Source organism: Glarea lozoyensis (genome assembly GCF_000409485.1).
Source record: "Glarea lozoyensis ATCC 20868 chromosome Unknown GLAREA16, whole genome shotgun sequence".
NCBI classification, from domain to species: Eukaryota; Fungi; Ascomycota; class Leotiomycetes; order Helotiales; family Helotiaceae; genus Glarea; species Glarea lozoyensis.
Window position 1 is genome coordinate 1,251,277 of NW_007360990.1, and position 22,844 is coordinate 1,274,120.

General features: G+C 47.1%; 7 protein-coding genes across 7 annotated transcripts; 3 read left to right on the forward strand and 4 right to left on the reverse strand.

Moving 5' to 3' along the window:
* Positions 1 to 20: 20 nt before the first annotated feature.
* GLAREA_07678 (uncharacterized protein) lies at positions 21 to 3,303 on the forward strand (the record flags this gene model as incomplete). Its single annotated transcript, XM_008082365.1, has 10 exons — positions 21 to 142; positions 188 to 282; positions 328 to 548; positions 600 to 846; positions 899 to 1,350; positions 1,404 to 1,623; positions 1,675 to 1,794; positions 1,841 to 1,951; positions 2,002 to 2,298; positions 2,351 to 3,303. 10 exons carry the CDS (start codon positions 21 to 23, stop codon positions 3,301 to 3,303), a joined length of 2,838 nt encoding a protein of 945 aa, XP_008080556.1.
* Positions 3,304 to 4,485: 1,182 nt separating this feature from the next.
* GLAREA_07679 (P-loop containing nucleoside triphosphate hydrolase) lies at positions 4,486 to 9,739 on the reverse strand (the record flags this gene model as incomplete). Its single annotated transcript, XM_008082366.1, has 6 exons — positions 4,486 to 4,633; positions 4,685 to 8,579; positions 8,637 to 8,724; positions 8,794 to 8,820; positions 8,876 to 9,291; positions 9,733 to 9,739. 6 exons carry the CDS (start codon positions 9,737 to 9,739, stop codon positions 4,486 to 4,488), a joined length of 4,581 nt encoding a protein of 1,526 aa, XP_008080557.1.
* A 669-nt stretch (positions 9,740 to 10,408) lies between these two features.
* Positions 10,409 to 12,830, forward strand: GLAREA_07680 (P-loop containing nucleoside triphosphate hydrolase; the record flags this gene model as incomplete). Its single annotated transcript, XM_008082367.1, has 8 exons — positions 10,409 to 10,428; positions 10,516 to 10,540; positions 10,618 to 10,629; positions 10,688 to 11,090; positions 11,141 to 11,302; positions 11,361 to 11,457; positions 11,511 to 12,582; positions 12,651 to 12,830. The coding sequence occupies 8 exons, from the start codon at positions 10,409 to 10,411 to the stop codon at positions 12,828 to 12,830; spliced, it is 1,971 nt and encodes a 656-aa protein (XP_008080558.1).
* A 508-nt stretch (positions 12,831 to 13,338) lies between these two features.
* Positions 13,339 to 15,941, reverse strand: GLAREA_07681 (FF; the record flags this gene model as incomplete). The annotated part of the gene is made up of 6 exons (XM_008082368.1): positions 13,339 to 13,488; positions 13,538 to 14,263; positions 14,315 to 14,431; positions 14,486 to 15,527; positions 15,582 to 15,736; positions 15,792 to 15,941. The coding sequence occupies 6 exons, from the start codon at positions 15,939 to 15,941 to the stop codon at positions 13,339 to 13,341; spliced, it is 2,340 nt and encodes a 779-aa protein (XP_008080559.1).
* A 389-nt stretch (positions 15,942 to 16,330) lies between these two features.
* GLAREA_07682 (uncharacterized protein) lies at positions 16,331 to 18,161 on the forward strand (the record flags this gene model as incomplete). The annotated part of the gene is made up of 2 exons (XM_008082369.1): positions 16,331 to 16,520; positions 16,576 to 18,161. 2 exons carry the CDS (start codon positions 16,331 to 16,333, stop codon positions 18,159 to 18,161), a joined length of 1,776 nt encoding a protein of 591 aa, XP_008080560.1.
* A 463-nt stretch (positions 18,162 to 18,624) lies between these two features.
* GLAREA_07683 (uncharacterized protein) lies at positions 18,625 to 19,892 on the reverse strand (the record flags this gene model as incomplete). The annotated part of the gene is made up of 2 exons (XM_008082370.1): positions 18,625 to 18,701; positions 18,758 to 19,892. The coding sequence occupies 2 exons, from the start codon at positions 19,890 to 19,892 to the stop codon at positions 18,625 to 18,627; spliced, it is 1,212 nt and encodes a 403-aa protein (XP_008080561.1).
* Positions 19,893 to 21,524: 1,632 nt separating this feature from the next.
* Positions 21,525 to 22,223, reverse strand: GLAREA_07684 (uncharacterized protein; the record flags this gene model as incomplete). The annotated part of the gene is made up of 3 exons (XM_008082371.1): positions 21,525 to 21,669; positions 21,723 to 21,895; positions 21,924 to 22,223. The coding sequence occupies 3 exons, from the start codon at positions 22,221 to 22,223 to the stop codon at positions 21,525 to 21,527; spliced, it is 618 nt and encodes a 205-aa protein (XP_008080562.1).
* Positions 22,224 to 22,844: the final 621 nt, after the last annotated feature.

Below are 22,844 nucleotides of genomic sequence, written 5' to 3' on the forward strand. Positions count from 1 at the left end.
TCCAAGCTATGCCACTTATCATGGACGAAGAGATGATGGACGATCTCTTCGGCGATGGTGGCGGTCTGTCAATTCCTTCTCGACCACCTTCGAAGGAACTCTACCAACGACTTGACGATTTAAGACGAGGTGGATGCTGCCAGTGAGCACATCATTTCAATCATCTGGCATGGCTAACGTCTTGCAGGGGCATCGCATGGTCAAATTGGGGATGTATAGCAACGATTGCTTCCTCTGGAGCTATCTTAGAGCTCAGAAATCTTCGTTGTCACCCGGAGGATGGTAAATGGGGACTGAGTGAGCCTTCACCAACTAACCCTCTTACAGCAAATCTGGATGGCGGCCCTCTAAAACATTTGTGCTGGAGCACAAGTGGTTCTGAGTTGGCAGTCATCGATACAGCTGGAAGAGTAAATATACTATCTTTGTTTTCGTCTTTAAATAAGCCTACACTACATAGGCATTGTCAAATGGATCCGATAGATGAGCTATGTGGTATCGTTGGCTGTCACTGGCTCACACCTGCGCCGTATCAGGCAAACCGCCCGGTAGGTGTGCTACTTATTCTACCCACCAAAATCCATCTCATTTGCTTTTAGGCACAGTTAAATGGTCCGGCCGTGAAAGAGGGTTCCTCATACAAATATGAGACCTCGGCAGCACCTGTGTATGGACCCTTTCATCCTGTTTTGGGGAAATCCGCGCTCGTGTGCGTAACTACAAATGGCACCCTAAGAATCATTTATCCTCAGGTCAATGGGAAGTACGCGGAAGTACACACAGAGCTCGAGAGTATTGTATCGTCTGATGATCTTATAACGCACGCTGCGATTGGAAGCGATAGAAGTGAGGCGATCTTGACATGTTTCAAATATCAAATAAACCTGACAGTTTTTAGACCAGACTTTACTGATTGCTTTTGCCACCACTTCCAAGCAACTAAGAGTGGTAAGGGCTGTGATAGATTGGGGTCAACAAAAACCAACAGAAAGGGGCGCTCAGCCTGTACCACAGCAACCCTTAAACCCTTCGATCAGAACCCGACATGTCGCAGTAACGAGCTGGCTGCATGACAGTCCTTCTGACAACATAAATTCTTTGAATACAGAGTCGTCAATGATGCAGTTGTCTCATCTTGAGTTCTTACCATCAAGCTTAGAACCTGGGGGAAGATTAACTCCTCCCACAATCGTCGCAGTTCGCTCTCATCTACCGCCATCTATGGCGCATTATAACCAGGAAGTACATACCGTTGTGGACAGATGGGAAATCCGCGAAAAGATGCAAACCGTTCACCCAGCCTTTGAGCAACTAAGTTCAAGAAGGAACAGTATTGGATCGCCCCCACAGGTAAACTCGCCCATGCTGAGATTCTTTCAGATATCACTAATAACAGTCAACAGGCCATGTCTTTTCTGAAAAAGTTAGATAGCTTTACGGTAAACAAGATTTTACTTGCGATACAACCAATCAATCTCGGCCGAGTCTTGTTCTTTATGTATAGTGATAGCTCTGTAGAATATCGAGACCGAACAACTATGGCAGAGACTTTTACAGATAATGATCTGGACAGAGTTTGGCATCTTTCGCAGATTGGTTTCACGTATCCTGAAGATGAGCCATGTCAGTAAACTTGTCACCCAAGTCATTCGGTATCAAGCTAATTTATGAAAGGCTTACAGGTGGCGTTATCTCCCAGCTATTGTTCAATGGTTCAAATCCGCAATGATGGCAAGGTTAAATGGAAGCAGCTGGATTATGCTATAGGGGACATTGGCTCAGATAACAGTGATCGTAAGAATCCCGAATGTATCAAAGTAGAGCGTGCTGACGTGAAAAGCTCAATATGCAGCCGTAGTGGCAGCTCTTGCCTTGTCTTGTTCGAGTGCCGTGATGAGAAACGTGGCTTACGATGACCTGCTTCCGATCGCCGCAAAATACTCTAACACGAGTTCGTGGTCCTCCTGTCTCCCATTTGTTAATTTTGGCTGATTGCAGTAGATCTCACTTTCGACTGGCTTGTTGAATTATCTTCAGTTCTGAAGGTGCCTCTTGATTACTCCGAGGAACAGCATGCCGATCTGCTCATCCGAAATTCAACTATTCAATTATTTCACAGCATTCAGAGCTCTCTTGGGTTCCGTGGCGAATTCGAACCACGATCATTCCCTGGTAAGCTATCTTGGCTTGTTCTACAACTTAGAAATATCGTAGTCCTCGTTACGATGGCTGCCAACCTTGGCGTTCGAGGAGATGGACCAAATCCTAATGAGAAAACCTCCCCACTGGATGATCCAGGTATGACAAGTAACCAAATCGTTTCTTTAGCATGACTGATTCGTATCCACAGAAGTAATTAATGCTCTAGCAGGCTCTGTACGGTGGACTTTAGATCTTATGGCCTGGCTTACAGACACTTTACTCACGCTATCTTCAACTCTTCCTCCAGGAATGGATCTTACCAATGTCAAAGGGTTCTCTCTCCCAGAGTTGCATGCTCATTTGGTTAAGACTAATACAGTGGCCTTACACCTCCTGCTTTCTTCATCTACCCGTGGTTTTCTAACGGCTATCTGCCGCCGTCTATCACATCTCGACTGGATTGCACGACGAGCAATCACACCATCTGCCGGCAATACAGGCTCCGGAACACCAAACACCCAAGGCAGCAACCCAGACAAACAACCCTCCCCAGCCCTCCGCAATGCCTACCTCCACATCGCCACCATAACAACCAACACCATCCTCCGCATCAAAACAATCGACACGCTCCTCTCGGCTCTCACCACCTCCATCAAAGACGTCTACAGCACCATCCTACCCAAAAGCCAAACCAGCGACAAATCCACCGACAAAGCCAACGAAAAAGCCCGCAACGCCTACGAAATCAAAATCGCCTTCGGCGGGCCCTTCCCCGAAGCCTTCAAACCCATCATCGTCGAGCTCTTCAGGGCCGACGGTCTCCTGGCCGCCGTCCGGGAAGACATCGAGCCCGCGAAACTCTTCTTCGCAGATTTCTCCCTCCTGGAAGTTAATGAGGATAAGGCTAGTCTTGCGAAACGAAAAGCCTCGGGCATGACGATGGATTGTTTCCGCAAGACGTGGCTGCCGAATCCGAAGAAGGGGATGGATTTGGTGGAGGGGAAACAGGTTCCACGTTGGAGACGCTGTGCTAGGTGTGCGGCGGTCATGGTGGATGTTTTGACGGAGAGGAGGGCGTTGCAGTGGTTGATTATGCAGCAGAGACGGTGTTTTTGTAGTGGGTATTGGAATACGGTTGCTGCGGGGGAGACCGTTGCTTGAAGATCAGAAGAGGTGGATGAAAGTTGGAATTTTGTTGAAATGGCTTGAATTTTATGTGATAAGTATTTAGTATCATGGCAGTGTGGTTGCTAGGTATTAATAGTCCAAGTCTTGTTTAAGAATATGTCGTTTTGCATTTTCTGGATTACAAGTGAGCTAGAGGCCTAGATTCTATTTCAGAAGTAATTTCTCTACCCCTGCTAGAGTTAAAAGTTGCGAAATTCTTCTTCCATATGCCTGACATTGCAAAACATGAAAACCTTATCAAGGTGATTAGCTGTGGAATTGTCCCATTTTGCCGTCTTGTTGTGTTCCTCTGTGTACTCTCACATCGTTGCTTTACTGATACTAGCACCTCCATCAACCAATCCGACTCCCGGTGTGTCAAATGATAAGAGTAGAGTAGACTAGAGTAGTAGGTACTAGTTTATACTCTACTACTTTACTTAAGATGATTGTTTATTCCTTGTAATCTACTCTACTCTACTCTACTTACACTAAATATTATTATTCCTTCGATAGACTGAACATGACACTACGTTAGGAAACAAGACGTACAAGCCAGCGAGACAGCGATACAGGATTAGTCAAGCCTGGCACAAGGCTAACAGGGACTGATACGACTTCTTCCACAAGTTAAAACGACACCGTATTAGGAGTAGACGGGTACAAGCCAACGAGACAGCTAAGGTAGGCTTCGTCAGTCTGGCCCAAGTTGATTACGGTCACTAAGTCACACTCATCACAATCACATGAACCAGACCACGAAAGCTTTTTCTTGTATGGGAATGTATTCTCATGCCTATATGTTCAATCCCCCCATCTAGAACATCTCAACAAGAACATCTACCTCTTCCCAGAATGAACAAAAAGATAGTTGCCAGCTAAGCATGGCAAAACGATGGATCTGTGCAACGACTATTATGTAGCACCGTCCATCCATCGAATTTCTGTGGTATTTGTCCCATCCCAATGCAAAGAATTCATCACAAACTCCAACCCGCCCAAGGAGTCTTCAAAAATGATACTCCTCTAAAAAAACAAATAATGCGCCATACGATGCCTTGATCTCGCCGGATACTATGACAATGCAGCCCCAGCTGCGGGAACCTCCATCGAAAAACGCCGACGCAATGGATATTTTTGTAAAATCAAGATATTTCTATGTATGGTACCCTCCTTTCACTGTGGACGTGCGGATGAAGAGGCGCCGTTGGTAGCAGGCTGCTCTTCACTCGGTGGTTTGTCCGGGTTCTTAATCCTCTGATACATGCCTTCGAGTCGCTCACCATCTGGGAACGGGTGAGGCCAAAATGTTGCAACATAGCTCCTATATCTCATTAGTATTCATTAAACCCTCACCAAGTCGGAAGGAACTTACCAGAATCGGGGCCGTAGAGAAGTCACCTGGCTTGGGGATGAATCGCGAAGTTGGCTTTCGATAAAATCTCCAATCTTGACAAGCGCGCTCTTCATTACATTGGCTCTTTCCTTCTGTGACTTGATGCGCTCTTTGGTGGCGGCTTGAATTCTTTTAAGACTCTCTCGTACAGGCTTGAAAACGATTCGCATCATTGGATCATGTTCATTTGCAGACTTTGATTGATGACGCGAGTCGGACTTTTGATGCTTCGCCTGCCTTTCCTCATGTGGAGTACTGTCCTTCCGCTTCATATTTGGTTTGCTGTGCTCACCGCGTCCGTAACTTTGGCTGTGGCTACGACCTTGATCTCGCTCACGGCTTTCTGGGAGCCGTGCATACTTCTTGGACTGAGGTGCCGGTGCCGGTGATGCAGAGACCGAGTCCCCAGCTCGACGATGGCCATTAACGCTGCGGTCGTGCTTCTTATTGTTACGGTGATGATTTTCAACAGCACGTTTAGCAACCTCATTTCCTTCTTGCGATTTCAAAACCGTTAAGAGGTAATCAGATCGTCGGACGAGATGCACCGCACCAGGAGACTTGGCGGCCTTCTCCTCCCCCTTGCTGCGCTCGTCCTTCTTTTCGACTCGATGCTCCTCCAAAAACAGTTTGTCCGACAAGCCAAGATCGGGGTCGTCTCTGATTTCAACCCAAGCACCATAGCCGTGTCTATGAATCCCAACTAGCAACATGCCATCCTCTCGAGGACCCCATTGACAAGAATAGTTGGCAGTCTTCGGCGCATTCGTCACTCGAAAATTCTTGTAATCAGAATAGTTGCTGATCAGATTTTTAAGAATCCTCATTTCCACTGGACGATCAATGATAGTGTCGGCATTCAATCTCTTAACGCCGAGGTAATCGAAAAGAACAGCCTTTTTGTCCTTTTTGGTCAGACTCTTGTTCTCCGTCTTTTGAATCTCATCAATTTTCAAGTCGTATTCAGCTTTAAGTCTAACACTTTCGTCCGTGATTGCTTTGATGGCAGCGCGTAAAACCTCCACATCACGGCCAACGAGACGAGCTTCTGTGATAAGCTCTTCTTGACGTTCCTCGAGTGAACCATAGCGCAGGAAGGCTCTGAAGAGGTTGCGGGCTTCTTTCTCATTGAGCTCTCGCTTTGGATCGGCAAGAAGCGCGGCCGACTCCTTGTCAGCCTCCTCTTGCTGGTACTGATCTCGTTCACGCTTCTTTTGGAGACGCTGTTCTCGTTCCCATTCTGCAGTGTTTTTCATTGCCGCTTTTCGAGGTTTGCTTTGATCGATAGCATTCTGCAAGAATTCCTGTTCAGCTCGCTCTTCCTCTTCTTTTTTGATGGCTTCCAGTTGATCTTTGGGGATAATGTCATCCCATTCCAAGTTATCAATCTTGACGTCAGTGTACTCAAAACTCTTCAAGAAGTCTTCACCACCATCAGCGACCATTCCTTCTGGGACCTCAGTGTTGTGCTCTTCGGCGTCTTCAAGTACTGCATCAATATCTAGTTCCTCAAGCTTCTTTTGATTGCCAGATTGATCGCTGAACATCTTCTGTCCCCGCTTCTTGAGGATTCTGGAGATGTCGTCGGATGACTTGGGGTCGTCGACCATTACACCCTTTTTGAAAGCTTTCTCGCGGAGTTCTTTTCTTTCCTTGTCCGTGACACCACGTTGAATGGTGACGAATTCCAGCATGAGCTTATTTCTCGCCCTCTCAAGGATTTCTTCCTCAACAGTTTCTTTGGAAACCAGTCTGTAGATGCTGACAGGTTTCTTTTGACCAATTCGGTGAGCGCGAGCCATGGCCTGCAAGTCTGCTTGTGGATTCCAGTCAGAGTCAAAAATGATAACCGTATCAGCTGTCATCAAATTGATGCCGAGGCCTCCTGCCCGCGTAGAAAGCAGGAAACAGAAATCATTGCTACCTTCAGCATTGAAATGATCAATCGCTAAACGACGAGGAGCAGCGGCAATTGTACCATCGAGTCGCTGGAATTGGTAGCTACGGAGTTGAAGATAATCGCCAAGGATATCAAGCATTTTGACCATTTGACTAAATATCAAGACTCGGTGGCCATCTCTCTTCAGCTTCGCAAGAAGCCGGTCTAGAAGCATCATCTTTCCACTACTGGCAATGAGGCCCTTGAGTTGGTCATCTCGTCGAGTGCTACCCTTGATGATCTTATCCTCAGCATTCGGGAACATGTATGGGTGGTTACTGGCTTTCTTGAGCTCCATCATGATATTGAGAAGTGATTGCTTCTGGCCTTTGGAGCCTTCGTTGAGGGCTTTATAGTTTCTAGTCAGGATGTTCTTGTAATACTCTAACTGAACATCAGATAGTTCGACTCGAATGATCTTCTCGGTCTTGGGTGGCAGATCATTTTCGACTTTTTGCTTCGTTCGCCGGAGGATGTACGGTTCGATGTCCTTGGTCAAAGCAGCGATCTTCTCTCCGGCAGCCTCTGCGCTAAGATCCATGTCTTCTTCAATCTGAAGCTCGCCAGGCATGAGAAAATCCATAAGAGCAGACAGTTCACCCAGAGTATTTTGCACTGGTGTGCCTGTAATCAACAGACGGCTAGGAGCCTTGAAGTCGAGAAGCTTCACATACAGCTGCGACTCCCTATTCTTCAACCTATGAGCTTCATCCACGGCCATGAATTGCCATTTGATTTGAGCTAGGAACGAGGAATCAGCTAAGATGTATTCGTAGGATGTCAAGAGGACGTTGAATTTAGGTCTCTTGGGATTTCCGTCAATGAGAAGCTCATATTCACGTATCGTTGCTCGTGCAGCTTCTTTGCCGTTGTATATAACATAGTTCAGATCAGGAGCCCAGTTGTCAAACGTGTCAGCCCAGGCGGGGATTGTGGTCAGAGGAACGACAATGAGGAACGGCCCCTGCTGGTTTCTGTCGTTTCGCAGCCAATTTGTAAACGCTACTGTCTGAACCGTCTTTCCGAGCCCCATCTCGTCTGCTAGGATGACGTTCTTGTTTTTCGTCCAGTTGTAAGCCAGGAAATTCAGGCCGGTCATCTGGAATGCGCGTAACTGGCCATTCATAATGTACGATGGCTGTTCTCTAATAGGCACGTGAGCACTCCGAGTATTCGGATTGGATTCATGCCTATCCGACGATAAAGTTCGAGAACCACGATCAAGGAAGCTATCAATAGCTTCTTGAGAGATCTCGCTAATCAGAGACGCAGATTCCCATGTACAACTGTCATAATAGAGACCTTTCCACTTGACAAAGTACTCGGTACCTTCCTCTCCTTCGCGGGTACCAATAACGCGCTCGACCTTCGTGTAGTCTAGCAGCGCATCAGAGGCGCGCTCCCTATCAAGCATCCATTTTTCCTTCTCCTCGGGTTGGATATCATCCCCACGGGACATGTATATGTCGTCGAGAACGATCTTTTTGTAGTAGTTTTCGACTCGACGAAAACCACGCACGCCTGTCAATGTAGTAGTCGTTTCCCATGACGCATGATAGTGGGATTTGCCCTGCCATTTAACGTAGTACTCAAAATCGTCTCGTCCAAGATCTTCCTTGGCCATACTCTCACTTTCCTTCAGACGGTGCTCCAGAACAGTGTCAACATACGGCGTGTTGTCCTCGGTATCTCCTGCCCATTGATTCGGAGTCATCATTTCAGATTCATCGTCCATATCAGCATCACTTTCTTGGTATGCCCCAGCAGTGACTTGAGCGGCTCTACGGCTACTCCATCGAACGACTGCTTCGCCGGCAGAATCGTTTACCTGGCGACGATTCTTTTTCGATTTCTTTGCTCTTGCGCCTCCGTAGTTGTCGCTGTCGGATTCGGAAGCAGAGCCCGAAGGCAACGCAGGCGTATTTCTTTTGGAGACTGTAGCTACACGTTAAAAGCCCGACGCAATATGGGGAGGGAGTCGACGTGACTTACCAGGTCGCGAACGTTCTTGCTTCCTCCGCTTCGGGCGACGGGCCGAAACAACGTCGGAATCGGAATCGTTATCGTCGTCGGATTCAATCTAAAGAAGGTAGATATGAGTACATCTTCGGCAAGTGATTACAGCTAGCCTAGGCAGCAAACAACTTACAATTGGGCGATGTTGGACTTCTCGACCCTGAGGAAAGGTCAGCAAGACGGTATCGGAGGGGGTCTTTTCTTAGCACACTTACGCTTCTACGCAGAAGAAAAAGCTCAGGGTTCGCTAGCATGTGCTGGTCGACAACAGGTACTTTCCGCTTGGCAGGACGGCGAGAGTCTGTTGATGTTGAGCGCTCCTCTCGCGCACTGTTCGTAACTACAGCAGCAGGGCTGTCTTCCATATCAAAATCTGCATCATCGGATTCGCCTTGTGCATCAGCATCTGAAGACTCTGAAGCTTCTGTATCTCGTGCACCAAATTCGGATTGGTGATTTGCTGAGGTCGCCGGTGAGGGTTCGTCGACGATGGGTACGGCTACCTCGGAGAGGTCGGATTCACTGTCATAAGGTGCGTCTTCGTTATCGTTTGCAGACAAGTTGCCATTGTCCCCATTGGAAAGAGATAGCAAGGGATTCGCGTCTGTTAATGTTGTCGTCGATGGTGGGGCTGGAGACAGTGATGTTAGCAATGTAGATGTGAAATGCTCCACGTTCTGACAGTGAAAATTCTCCATGCTGAGATGGTTGGATAGCAAAGAAACAGGCGACCCAGATTTCATCACGGTAGCAACCTGAAAAGGTCTGAGACGTCTTTAGAGGTCGTTGGCGCATTGCCATGGTATGGGTGGTATCTTGATGATAGGGCTGATGATGGCTGTCTGATCGATTGAAGGCGACGAAAGTTCGTATGGGCCATGCTGAAGATGGCAGATCATCAATCACGCATCGAGACGCGATTTGAACCTCATGGGAACCTTTCGAGGCATTCCCACGTCCCTAATCTTGAGATATAGAGATGTCCGTGATGGCTCTCCGGGCAGGTCGATGACAGCCAGCCTTGAGCATATGGCAGAATGTGCAAGAGGAGTTTGAGAAAGCAGACACTTACAAGCCATGATTGAACGGCTCCCCGTGAGCCAGAAACTATTACTACGGTTTAATAATAGTGGTGGTGAGTTGCGGATGTTGGCATAGTCGGGGGTGGTCGACGAAGTGTGGAGGTAACTGATGGAGAGCGAGGCTCCTCTGGAAGTCTGTCGGTGTCAGTGCCGCAGAAAACGCGGCACCCCAAACCGTCGAATCACTAGCGAAAATCTCTGGAGCGCCAATCACAGCCCGCACATTGGTACTTACTAACATTTTCAGTCGTAGAGAGTACGAGAACACCGTTGAAGACCGGGAATAAAATGCAAATTAACGAGACAACTTCATATAAATCTTGTATACCACCTCGGCCAGCCTTGGAGTTTTCTCTGAACCAAAACGCTATCACGCAGGTGCAGAAGAGACAAGTGACGGAGGACTTAATCGAGTTACCGCAGGCGCCAAGCATTATCTCATCCCCAGTGGTGGCCCACGAGAAACATCATATTTCGTGTTCTCAGAACGGCAAAACCCATTGCAAAAGACTCGCCATCCGTCGTTGCGGTCGTAGGACTCGACTCCATATTGTGCACGCCAACAAAATTCTGCTCTCGTCCTTTAATCATTCAGGGTAGTCTGAAACAGGATCGTGGCCACATCGACCGAACCAGTTCTCGCGCTCACCAGCAGAATTCGCAAAAATGTCCGACAAACTCACTCGGTGCGTATATGCTCCCCTTCTTGGATTTAAACCTACAGAAATGATATCAAATTCCCGGAGTGAAGACTAATCTTCTACTTCGCACAGTATCGCCATCATCAGCACTGATAAGGTATGGAGATATTTTTTCATCACCCCACTACCCCGCCAACAATATGCGCAAGATGCTAACATTTGTGCCTTTCATAGTGCAAACCCAAGGTAGATTTCCTAAGCCATAGACGAAAGCAGAGCCTCCCTGCTGACACACCGCTACCAGAAATGTCGACAAGAATGCAAGAAGTCTTGCCCGGTCGTGCGAAGCGGACGCCTATGTATCGAAGTCACTCCCGAGTCGAAGATTGCTTTCATATCAGAGAACTTGTGTATTGGATGTGGTATATGTCCTAAGAAGTGCCCTTTCAGTGCTATTACTATCATCAATCTGCCAACCAATCTGGAATCACAAATCACACATCGATACTCGGCGAACAGCTTCAAGCTTCATCGTCTACCCACGCCACGACCCGGTCAAGTTTTGGGATTGGTTGGATCTAATGGTATTGGAAAGAGTACGGCTTTGAAAATTCTGAGTGGAAAGTTGAAGCCCAACTTGGGCAGATATGATAATCCTCCAGATTGGCAGGATGTGATCAAATACTTCAGAGGATCTGAATTGCAAAGTAGGGCAACTTGTGCAAGCATTGCTACAGTTTACTGATTCCGCATATAGACTATTTCACAAAAATCCTCGAGGATGATCTTAAGGCGATTGTAAAGCCACAATATGTAGACCGTATTCCAAAGGCCATTCGCGGACCTGACAAGACCGTCCGGACTCTCATTGAGGGCCAGGCGACAATGGAAAATATGGAGGAAGTATTGGATGTATTGGGTATGTCACATCGTAATGCTTCAAGTCAATTCGACTCTGTTATTGACCTAGTGGCTAGAACTCAACCATATCATGGATCGGGATGTGAATCTTCTATCAGGTGGAGAGCTTCAGAGATTCGCCATTGGTACTGTCTGCGTTCAACAGGCGGACGTGTATGTGATACGAAATTCAAATCATTACCTCGATTTTGCTAATACAGGAACAGTTATATGTTTGACGAACCCTCCTCATATCTTGATGTTAAGCAACGTTTGAGTGCCGCAAAAATTATTCGATCTCTACTACGTCCAGATGACTATGTTATCTGTGTCGAGCACGATTTGTCGGTCCTGGATTATCTTTCGGATTTTATCTGTGTTCTTTACGGAAAACCTGCTGTGTATGGTGTCGTCACTTTACCCGCATCTGTTCGTGAAGGTATCAACATCTTCCTCGATGGAAACATCCCAACAGAAAATCTTCGGTTCAGAGAAGAATCTTTAACCTTCCGAATTGCCGAGTCTGCTGATGAGTTCATGGCTGACCGTTCCCGTGCCTTTGAATATCCTACAATGGAGAAGACTCTTGGCAACTTCCATCTCAAAATTGAAACTGGTGATTTCACCGACTCGGAGATTATTGTCATGATGGGCGAGAATGGTACTGGGAAAACCACGTTCTGCAAGCTCCTAGCTGGTGCTTCCCCTCCAGACAATGGCCAGAAGGTTCCTGGCATGAAAGTCAGCATGAAGCCACAGAAGATCACGCCCAAATTCGAAGGAACCGTCCGTCAATTGTTCTTCAAGAAGATCAAGACGGCTTTCCTTCTACCTCAGTTCCAAACCGATGTCGTAAAGCCACTCAAGCTTGAGGAATTCATAGACCAAGAAGTTAAGACATTGTCGGGTGGTGAATTACAACGCGTCGCTATTGTTCTCGCCCTCGGTGTCCCCGCAGACATCTACCTCATCGATGAGCCATCTGCATACCTCGACTCTGAGCAACGTATCATTGCTGCTCGTGTCATCAAGAGATTCATCATGCACTCAAAGAAGACAGCGTTTATCGTCGAGCACGATTTCATAATGGCGACATATCTTGCAGATCGTGTCATCGTTTTCGATGGTGAGCCGGGAATCAACGCCCGTGCTAATGCACCAGAGTCTCTACTCACCGGCTGCAACAAGTTCTTGAAGAACCTCGACGTAACTTTCCGTCGTGACCCGTCAAATTACAGACCGCGTATTAACAAGCTCAACTCTCAATTGGACCAGGAGCAAAAGCTGGGTGGTAACTACGTAAGTTGAAACTATAACACCCCTCTCTCCCAATGGCTTGACTAACATTCCATGTCAGTTCTTCTTAGAAGAAGATAAATCAACGAGTAGTTGAAAAGGGCACTCCACATCAAACATTTCCACCTCCAGTCAATGCATTGCTAGGCGTTAAGGATTCTGCATTGCGAGGGGTAGGGTATACCGGGAAAACGCATGGACTTCTGGATGAAGAGGGTTCTTCCAGCGACGATGACGACCCTGAAGAATAACATCGGCGACGGCAGTCTATTCCCTGTTATTGTCTGGTCCTACAGCTCGCCGTTACAATTTTGTTCTATAAGTGACGATGCGAGGGTAGATTGAGGGACAAATGGGTCAAGTGGATGACTGCCGTCATGGCGGAAAGGATGAAGGTACAATGCACGTGTTTTGCGTTCACGGTTGAAAATTGTTGATATTGACCGATTATATTAAAAGTATCTACGAGTACACGGTTGAGAATGTCACTCTCGAGGAGCATTTTTCTTCTGATTATAGGTGGCAGCTGATCATTAGGAGAGAAAGATACACACCAAATGAAGCCTCAATACCTAATGCAACACTATGCCTCGCCACCATCTGCTCGGTCCATCTTTGCCATTGAAGTCGACTGACTTGTCCAAACTTCTGGCTCCTGTCTGCCAAGGTCATCTTGCCATGAAAAATGAGGTGCGCTCGGATACGTACGGCTTTTTCTCTGTACTGTAACACCCTTTGAAGTTTCTGCTAACCCTTTACCTACTCTTCCTCAATCTCTCCCTCTTCACTTCCAGAATGCACGGCTGGCTCTTCCTTCGAAGGCAAGGCAGCAGGAGGTGTCCTAGTTCGGTGACGTCGTTCACGTGGAGGAGGGGAACGCTCACGTGGTGTTAATTCCCTTCTGGTTCTCTGTTTCTCAGTTTAGTAGAGTTTCTGTGATTATCATGGTGGTACAAACTTTTGCCAATCTGGTGCTGCTGGCGCTTTCAACGTCGCTGTCTGTCCTTCGCCGTCGGGCGGATTGGGGCTTCTCGTCACCGTAGGGGAGCTCATCCACAGTTGTTCTTGGGTCAGCTCTGCGACGATAGGTGAGTTCCCGCGACGTCTCCCTTTCTCGTCTCTCGCGTTCATAGGGATCCTCGCGTCGGCTACGGTGTGGACGGTCAATATCTCGGTCTCGGTCGGCCCGGTCACGTTCGCGATCACCACGGCGAGGTGACAGCAAGCCGTCTGCTGCAGTCCCTTTGCGATAGTTCTTCTCACGATCGGCGATCGCCTTACGCCTGTCCGCCTCGTACGCGTCTGGTTCTGGGCTACGACTCATCCTAGCATGACGTCCGCTAGATCGGTGTGGTCTCTCACCTCTATCTCGTTCACGGTGCAAGCCCCGATCCACTGAGATCCTTTCGCGACGCTTGTTCCTGTCTTTCTCGGCATCTTCGTCTTTCTCTTTCAAGCGTCGGATGACCTTGTCATACGCCGAGCGTCGAAGTTCATCAGTTCCAACTGCCAGGTATTCTTCAGACTTTTCGATTCGGGGCTTGACCCTCTCAAAGGAATCATCGGCGCGGATAGGAGGTTCTAAATGTTTAATGTATGAACGGAGACTGTCCACAGCTCTACGCTGTTGGCGCTCTGCTTGATGTTTGTCATCTTCACTGCGCCTAGATGCCTTCTCATGAAGCTACATAAAATTAGTCGTTGGCTTTACCAGAAATTCAAGTGCTCTACTTACACGCTCAAAGATTAGTGACAGCGCATCCCGATCAATGTTAGCAGTTCGTCTATCATTCTGCATAAGGGCGAGAAATTCCTCAAACGTAGTTTTCTGTTGAATCTCGAATCGCTTGTCCTGTGAGAATATTAGCATGCCGCAACAAAATTTGGATTGAAGGTTTCCACGTACATCAAGAACATCTAGCACATCATTACGAGTGCTACGAAGCGCGCGCTCCTCTTCCTCCACGACATCCCAGAACAGATCCAAGGGTGTAGAGCCCTGTTGACCGAGCATAGCTTGATATCTCTCATCTTGTTTGATTGATGGGTATAATTTACTCCACTTAGTCCCTGCTTTTATTTTACCTGCAGACTTGAGTTCTTGGAGCAGACTAAGATACCGGTCGCGATTTTGTCGTTCTCTCCTAGATCGTTGATTTTTTTGTTGTTGCCGAGCATCATTGAAAGTTTTCTCGAGAATTTTGATGTGATTTTCGAAAGCTGTCAACATGTCTGATTTGCTCAGAGACTTGAATTTCTCGTCACTCTGAAATCTTTGGTTGGATTGGATGATACCTTGTGCCTCTGACCATCTGGTATACGGCTCCAGATCAATCGCTTTCAATATCTCGATCAATTCATCCATGGCCGCTTTCCGAGTCGTGACTTCTCGTTCGGCGTTCGCTTTTTTGAGTTCGATAATGTAATCTTCAAACAGCTGACGTCTTTCATTATCATCGTTAGCAGATCTGAAGATGGCTTCTGCCTCGATTATAGGCCGAGCCGTCTTCCACCGGGTGTAGTGTTTGATTTCTGGATGACTTCTCAGCATGGTAGCAAATTCTTTGCGGAGTTTCTCAATTCTCTCTTTTGCGCGATCTTTCTCTTGGATTCGAACTTCAACAGCATATTTCTCAAACGCTGCCTTGCGGTCCTTGGGATCTTTTAATGCTCGGTACTGTGGATCCTTAATGATGGATCTCATGGTTTGCTCCCACGTCCAATTCGGATCAACCTTGTTCCTGCGCAACAGCTTCAGAAATGCAGCCTCAGCTTCTTCAAATGTGGAATAATCGGGATCGGTATTCGCGGGTACGAAAACTTGCGCACGACTTCCGTTCGCATCGTTGCCGTAAGCAATCTGCCGCGCTTCTCCTAATGGTTCTCTATCTCGTGGTTGGTCATATTGGGAGGTCGAGAAACCGCCACCAGCAACAAATGTAGGTTGCCTATATGTTCATCAGCACGTCACAATAAGATCTCCAGAGCGATACGCAACATACTGAGGAGTTGGAGTTGGAGCAGAAATCTCAGTACTAAGCGCATCCTTGAAAACTTGTGGCATCTCCCAAGTACTTTGCTTCGTTTCCTTATGCGACCAGTACTTGCGGCCATCTGCGGCAGTGTATTCTTTCCAAGAAGAGTTTGCCACAGCACGCTGTCCCAATATTAGCACTCCAACAAACTGCGACAGGTCAAAAGGACTACTTCACCTCTGCGGGTGACATCAAATCCTCTGGTTTTTCCCATTGAGTTGCCTTTGTAATGGTGTTAAAGTAGTAGACTCGACCCTCCGCGTTTCTTGCTTCACTCCATAGCACAGGAGCAGGCCCATGGCCATTGAGCCCATTTACGGTATTCATGATGGCGTTGAGTTGCGAAAGAGATGCGCAAACTTCCTTAGCTAGGAGAGGGCTTCAAACCAAACGTTGTCGGGGAATAAAGTTTAAGGTTAGCGCCGAAGCGCGCCTCTCGCGACTGGCATGGGTACCGGGGCCTGAGCTTCATCGAATTTCAGGGTCCACATCAACATCCGCATCTCAAGCAAAGAGACAGCCCGGGAAACCGGTGCGATTTCAGACGCTCACACTGCCACATAATTATTTACAGAACGCACACCTGAACGCCTCCGACTCTTAATTACAGCAGATGAAGCTCAGAAGCTATTATTATTCCTCTTTTCTTTCAAACGGTCCCCGACCAGCTTGTTCTCGTCACCCTTACCACATATAACTACGAGATGATGGACGAAATGGAGACTGTGCCCGAGGGCAGACCTCGAGGTAGCATCGATATTGTTGAGAGCGCGATACTTGACACTATCATTCCGCTTGCTGGCGAGCTCAATATGGAAGAAGCATTGAGTGGTTCAGTGGAGAAACTGGATGAGGGAAGCTATTCGCCGTTAGCTGCTATCCCACAGAGACATGCGTTGTTCTTTGGTAAGAGCACGACGGCCCTCAGCGGGGTCAAAATCTTACTCATTCTAGATAACAGATGAAATTGTCAACGTCTATGTAGTCTTACAAACCCCCGTTTTCGACGAGAGTACCCTTCGCTCCTATCTGGGAAGGTTGGCGATCAACCTCGAAGCGCAGGTCGTCAATGCCCCGACAGAGGGCCAAGAGGCCCCAACGCCCCACGAAGTCATCTTTAAAAGTTCTGTTCAAGACAGCGAGGAACCGTTAATTATCGTACAAGGCTCCGACGAACATGACGAGAATGCTGCGGATCATATACTGGTTGTATGGAAACTATCCGCTCCTCTAGTTAGACCTAGATTACGTCTACATAGTCCATCGGTGGTATTCTCTGCGACCGCAAGCTTGAAACCTAGTGAGCAGGTAGAAAGTGATACAATTACTGAAGAGTATTTACCGAGCCAAATACCTTCCGGGATGAATTTGTTGGAGGCATTTAGCGACGACCCTGCAATGGGTGGAATAAAACCACGATTATCAGCCCTCAGAGTTTCTCAGGTACGGCCACCTAGTCAGGCTACGAGCGAGCTGCTCCGCCCTTTGAAAAATATATCACGTCAATCGGTGAAGATATACCCAGCAATAAATGCTCGTGTTAGATATTCAAGGACGAGTACCATATCAATCAACAGCTCTGTCGTGGCATCTTTAGACATTGACATCACCCCTTTCGCCAGCTGTAAGATCACTATCGAGAAGGTTGAACTCGAGGTCAGTGGAGGATCCGTCAAAGACCTAAACGTTATTTCAGGCGTGACTTTACCTATCACATGTCTTCCTCAAGATGATCTCACATTTCTCTACAAACTGGCAGCCGATTATATGGACCCTACCATCAAATCACAAATACGAGTCTTGGACATTGCTATTGTCGCTACAGCACATCTGTCAAAAGTTTGCCAGCCGGTTATCACAATGCGATGGGCAACTTCTCTAGATTTCACCCCCCCAGTAAATCCGGGATACGGACTCCCAACTCAAGCAATACAAAGAGCTCATCGACCTGCACACCTCTCAATTGGCTCTGCAACAGAAACTCCCACCATCTCAACACTTGCAAGCACCAGACCAGACGCTCTACCTTCGATAGATATTACCACCCGCCAAACACGAGACTCGAACGTCCCTGACTTTGGCGTTACGATGACGTTCACTGCTCCTACAGCAGACACCCCCATATATCCAGGCATTGCCTTCACCTGGTCAGTCTTCATAGTAAATCGATCTGATAGACCTCGAAAACTGGCCGTTACGGTTCTTCCCAAGCGGCGGCGGACCGAGACACGGATGAACCGCCCTCCATCAGTGCAGAAGAACGATCCTAAAATCGCGGATGCGGTAGTCGACGACAACATTATTCATGCGATGCAGAAAAGTGCTGCTCTCGAGGCAACAGAAATTGTATGTCTAAGTACAGATACTCGTGTTGGTCCGTTGCTACCATTGGCATGCTACGAAGTAGAACTCAAGTTTATAGCTTTCAAAGTTGGTATTGTGGATATTGAGGCTGTTCGCATTATCGACCTGGGATCACAAGAACATGTGGACATAAAGGATTTGCCCAGCATCGTTGTATCCCCGATTCCTCAAACAGATGAATAATCAGAATTGCCAGTACAAGATATCATCGGCTGCATGTTTGAGTACTGTAAACCGTCAGGAATGAGACCCGAATGATACCTTATATCTCATAGTGTATCAACTTTCTCTCTTTTTACACTACGATATCCCTAGTCATTGGTTGGTCATGTCAGAAAAGTCTCACATTCCTCAGCCCAGCCAGAATTCACTGGTAAAATATTAACATTCCAGTCTCCCGCCCCGCCAACCGCCATTGTCTAAGCGAGCAGGATATAAATACAACCCCCATTTTCCTTCCCCATATACTTCATATATTCGAAGCCTCAAACTCATCAGCTCATCTGGTATCAATCTCAAACATATCCCATATTTTTTTAAAATCAACCAGCTACAAACAGCAGGGATCCTCCATAAACGCCATGATATCGCTCCCATCCAAATGCAAAAAAGGCTCATCTCAAATTAAGTTTTCGAATATATAACATCAAATCTTCTCGATTCTAGCGACGCGAACGACGGGTATTTCTCGTGCCTCTACTTCTTCGGTCATCTGAACTTGCGCTGCCTGGGAAGATTGTTAGTAAACGGGAATGTGGCTTGGGGAACAGAGAACTTACTCGGACTGCTTCCAGTATATGAGTCTTCATACGAGTAGTAAGAACTACTCAAATCCGATCTTCCAGCATGGCTTGCGGCTGCCTTTTCCTTCTTATCATGGTTTCTCTTCAATCCCAGAACAACGGCTAGACCTAATAGTCCCGCGCCTACACCACCCAATCCACCGAAACCACTGCTCTTCTTCTTACGCTCTTCGGTAACGCGAGCTGGTCGACCAGCACCGCCAAACCAGCCTGAGTGTACAGGACGAGAACCACCTCCGGCGCTGTGGCGAGAATATCGCTCCTCTTCGGTAATGACGACTCGTTCATCTCGTCGCTTGCGATTCTTTCCAAGACCGAAGATGCCAAGGATTCCGTCGAAACCGGCTTTGACTATGCAGCAGAAGCAGAGGAGCAATAGCAGAATTATACCGGCGATTACACCAATTACGATTCCGGCAATGGCTCCTCCGCTGAGACCGTTGTTGCTGCTGTGGGCAACGATTGGAAGTGAACTTCCGCTTGCTGTGGCAGGTGGAATGAAAGGTTGAGTTGTTGTTGGCGAGATGGTAGCTGTTGCTGTTGAAACTCCACCGCTTGTTGGTCGTAGTGGTGCGGAATAAGTTCCTGAGGTTGGTACAGAGGCGACTGGAGCTGAGGCGGTAGGAACGTACACCCAGCTAGTTGCTCGAGCCGTACATGAGTTGCCAGGTTTAAGACAACCTTGGTCTGCAGCGCAGCAGATACTACCGCAGCTTGACTCTCCGAGACTGGTGGTGCATATTAACGCTGTTGTCGCTAAGGGTTGGACTGAAGGTGCTGCCACCCAGTTGGAGGTATATGTGCTTGTCCGTAAAACAAGGTCGGTCTCGGTGTAGGTTGTTGTGTAGACGGCGTATCCTCCTTGTCCTGTAGCTGCTACACCCGCGGCTGCCATGCAAGTCGCAACATTTCCAGAGAGTGTCGTGCAAGCTTGACCTTGTGTACAACAAAATTGGTTATCGGCGCCACAGTAAGATACGCAAGTCGTTCTCCCGAGCAGCAGCGCTCCAAAGTCGAACTCTCCCAGAGGGAAAGCTCTGATTTGCTCAAGATTTGATAATGCGACCAGGAGAAGCGAGAGTAAACTCGGCGGTGTTTGTGAAAGGCGCATGGCGTCGGTTTGTGTATGGTATTTAGAAGTGAGGGGTTTTCGATAGAGTCGATATCGACTTCTTACTGCAGCGGTGAGGAAACCCCACTCCCAAGTCTAGTACAAACGAATGTATTCGGGAAGCGTATCGACAACGAAATTTGGTAATTGGCGATTCCGACGGCGACGACGATATCGAACACTAGAATTAGAAAGTCTCTCCAAAGAATGTGTGAGGAATGGGGAAGAATGGAAAGCGTGATGGGTCTGGATTTGCACTTAAAGATGATGGCTAGAATTCGGTTTCCCGCCCCCCTAATAATGCTCCCAACCTCCTTCGTTAAAATCGGTTCCAACACGAAGTCAATCGAAATTAGCGCTATAACAGTGATGTTATGATTGATCTTCCAATGATAGAGGAGAAATGGATGAAGTGATGCAGGTCCGATAGGCTTTTTCTTGTGTCTTGTTCTTGTCCTGGTGAGGTGGTATCGAATTGATCATGCACATTTGCTGCAGGAAGCCATCTTCATGTTGACAGTCAGTGCGCTGATAGTGCGCACAGCAACCACGATAAGATCGTTCTTCGCCGAGGCACAACAACGTCGTTTCTCTGATGCGACAAATAGATCTCCTGAAATATCTAACATAATCTATAATAATCTGTTCGATTTTGCGAAGAGCTTTGAGATAGATGCTATCGTTGGTCTTCCAGCTCTGAAAAGCTCCCTTTTACGATTCGAAGCACCTAGCCAATAACTGTCTGCGTTCTGCACTTGGGGGAATTACCGTATACTTCACTCTGGAGGAGAGATTATACTTCTGAGTAGCTACTTTAGTACATCAAAACCTTTCAATTCTGAAATCATTTAATCTATGAACTCTCATTGATGGGCTCACGTATTTTGAGCTCAACCACAAGGTATGAGACTGCTCTTGGGAAATTTCGTGACAGAAAGGACTGCCATTAACAATTAGACCTCGTTAATTTATTGATCAATAAAAGCGAGCTTTAATTTCTCAAGAAATAAGGTTATAAATGTCACAGGACGCAACGGACCCCATTTCCAATAGACGGATAAGGTTTCTCAAAGTACCTAGGTACTTATGTGTGTAGCTTAGACATCCCCTTGCAATGCCAATATCCATATCATGATGGCTCCCTCTGTAGTGTCAAACGGAGGTCTCTACAATGTGAACTATATGTAACGGAAACAAATGTGTTGCTCTGCAGAATAAGACTTCCGATACGACAGCTTCAGATTTGTCCTCGCTTAGGGAAAGGGTCCCCTTAGACAAAGCACACTAATTAAGCCTATAAAAACGTTCGGGTTACGCACATCAAATTCTAAATACGTCCAGCAAACAGGTGATTCACGATCTAAAAATAGTATTTAAAAACTATATCTGTCTACCTCAAACTTGGGGTGTTTCCCGTTCCTATCCTAATGTTGTCTAAATATTCAAATGTCGTTTGGCTGAGGGGTGCTTCCTGTGTCTGTATAAAAATGCAATTTCAAAAACGCCATACGAAACCCAAGCAATTCTCCTGACTCTTTCGCCCAGTAGAAGTCAATTATTGTCCGCTAGCCTACCATCTTCTCCAACTATCTCCTTAAAAGTCCCCTATCACCTGCCATTCCACAAATGACTCTAATAGGCCGCAGTTCCATTGCGACGTTGGATTTCAGAAGTGCCTTTAAACACTCTCTTCTGCTCAAAACTCAACGGAAGTTGATGTGTAGCAAGCAGAGCAGCATCCACAAGATTGATGATGTTCGGCAAGATATTTGCGTTTCTGAAAAATAATCATTAGCAAAAGTTCAGTCAGCGGGAAAAACCACCACGAACCTGTTTGCTCCAATTTCTTTCACGGCATTATTGATGCTCACAGCGGCAGTAGGCTCGTCAATGATACTCTGCAATTTCCAAAAGAAAGTTTCCGGCTGTGGATACCCAATCGTGCCAGATTTGCCGACAAAGTTCTCTACGAGCACGTCGTTCGCAGTTGTAGCAGCCTCTGTCTGTGTTGTACCATCGGTAGCTTCGTACAAAGCCAAGCGCTGGGACACTCAAGAAGTCTGATGCTCTGTTCTTGGTTTCTTCTGCGAGTTCTGAGATGTATTTTGGATCGGTTGCGAGGAAGATTGCGTTGAGAGCACAGGTCACTGATACAACGTCAACACTCAATCTCGCTACGGCCAGACTGATAGCAGCATTTCGGGCATTGTATGTCTGTCTCTGGGTTTCTGGTCGCAATTCTGTGCTTCCTGTGGTAGGGATTGGTGAAGCAAGTGTTGGAAGTGCGAAAGATGCTGAAAGGAGGGCGACGAGAAGAGTGAAGGAATGCATGTTGTGAGGAGTCCTGAAGATTTAATTGAGTTGGTTTGAGGTAGAAGCAGAGAGAAGATAGAATGAATAAAGTTGAAGTGGTTTTTCTGGACGATGGAGTGGTTGTTCAGATACCGTTCAATGAGTATTTCGATATCTTATATACTAATGGACGCTCAATTCTTCTGCTAAAAAAAGATTATGTCCAACTTCTCAACATATGTCTTAACTGGCAGTCTGTTTCCAATCGTGCACAGCTACCCAAACAGCTGCTTCTTGTTCGACCTCACTTCATGGATCATCGTTCAGTTGTACGACATTTCCAAATTGAAAAGGGGGCATATCTTGTAAGCGTGATTAAGCGAGCGAAGTGATCCCCATCCGCTCTCCTAGACGGCGGCCCCGTATGAAAAAGATGACTGCTCAGAAGTAAGATTGGAATGAAAAGTGTCTCACTCTCGAATTCCCTCTGTTTGCTGTCTATACTCCTTCTGCCAGACGAGGTGTTGTATGGTGGCTGCGCTGTTGACCCAACTCCCTCGTAACGGGCTCGCCTAAATCGGAAGCGCTTCGAGGTTCAATTTAAACTCCAACCAACTGTGGCGCAAACCAGTAACATTGCACTGTTGCTTGCCGGAAACC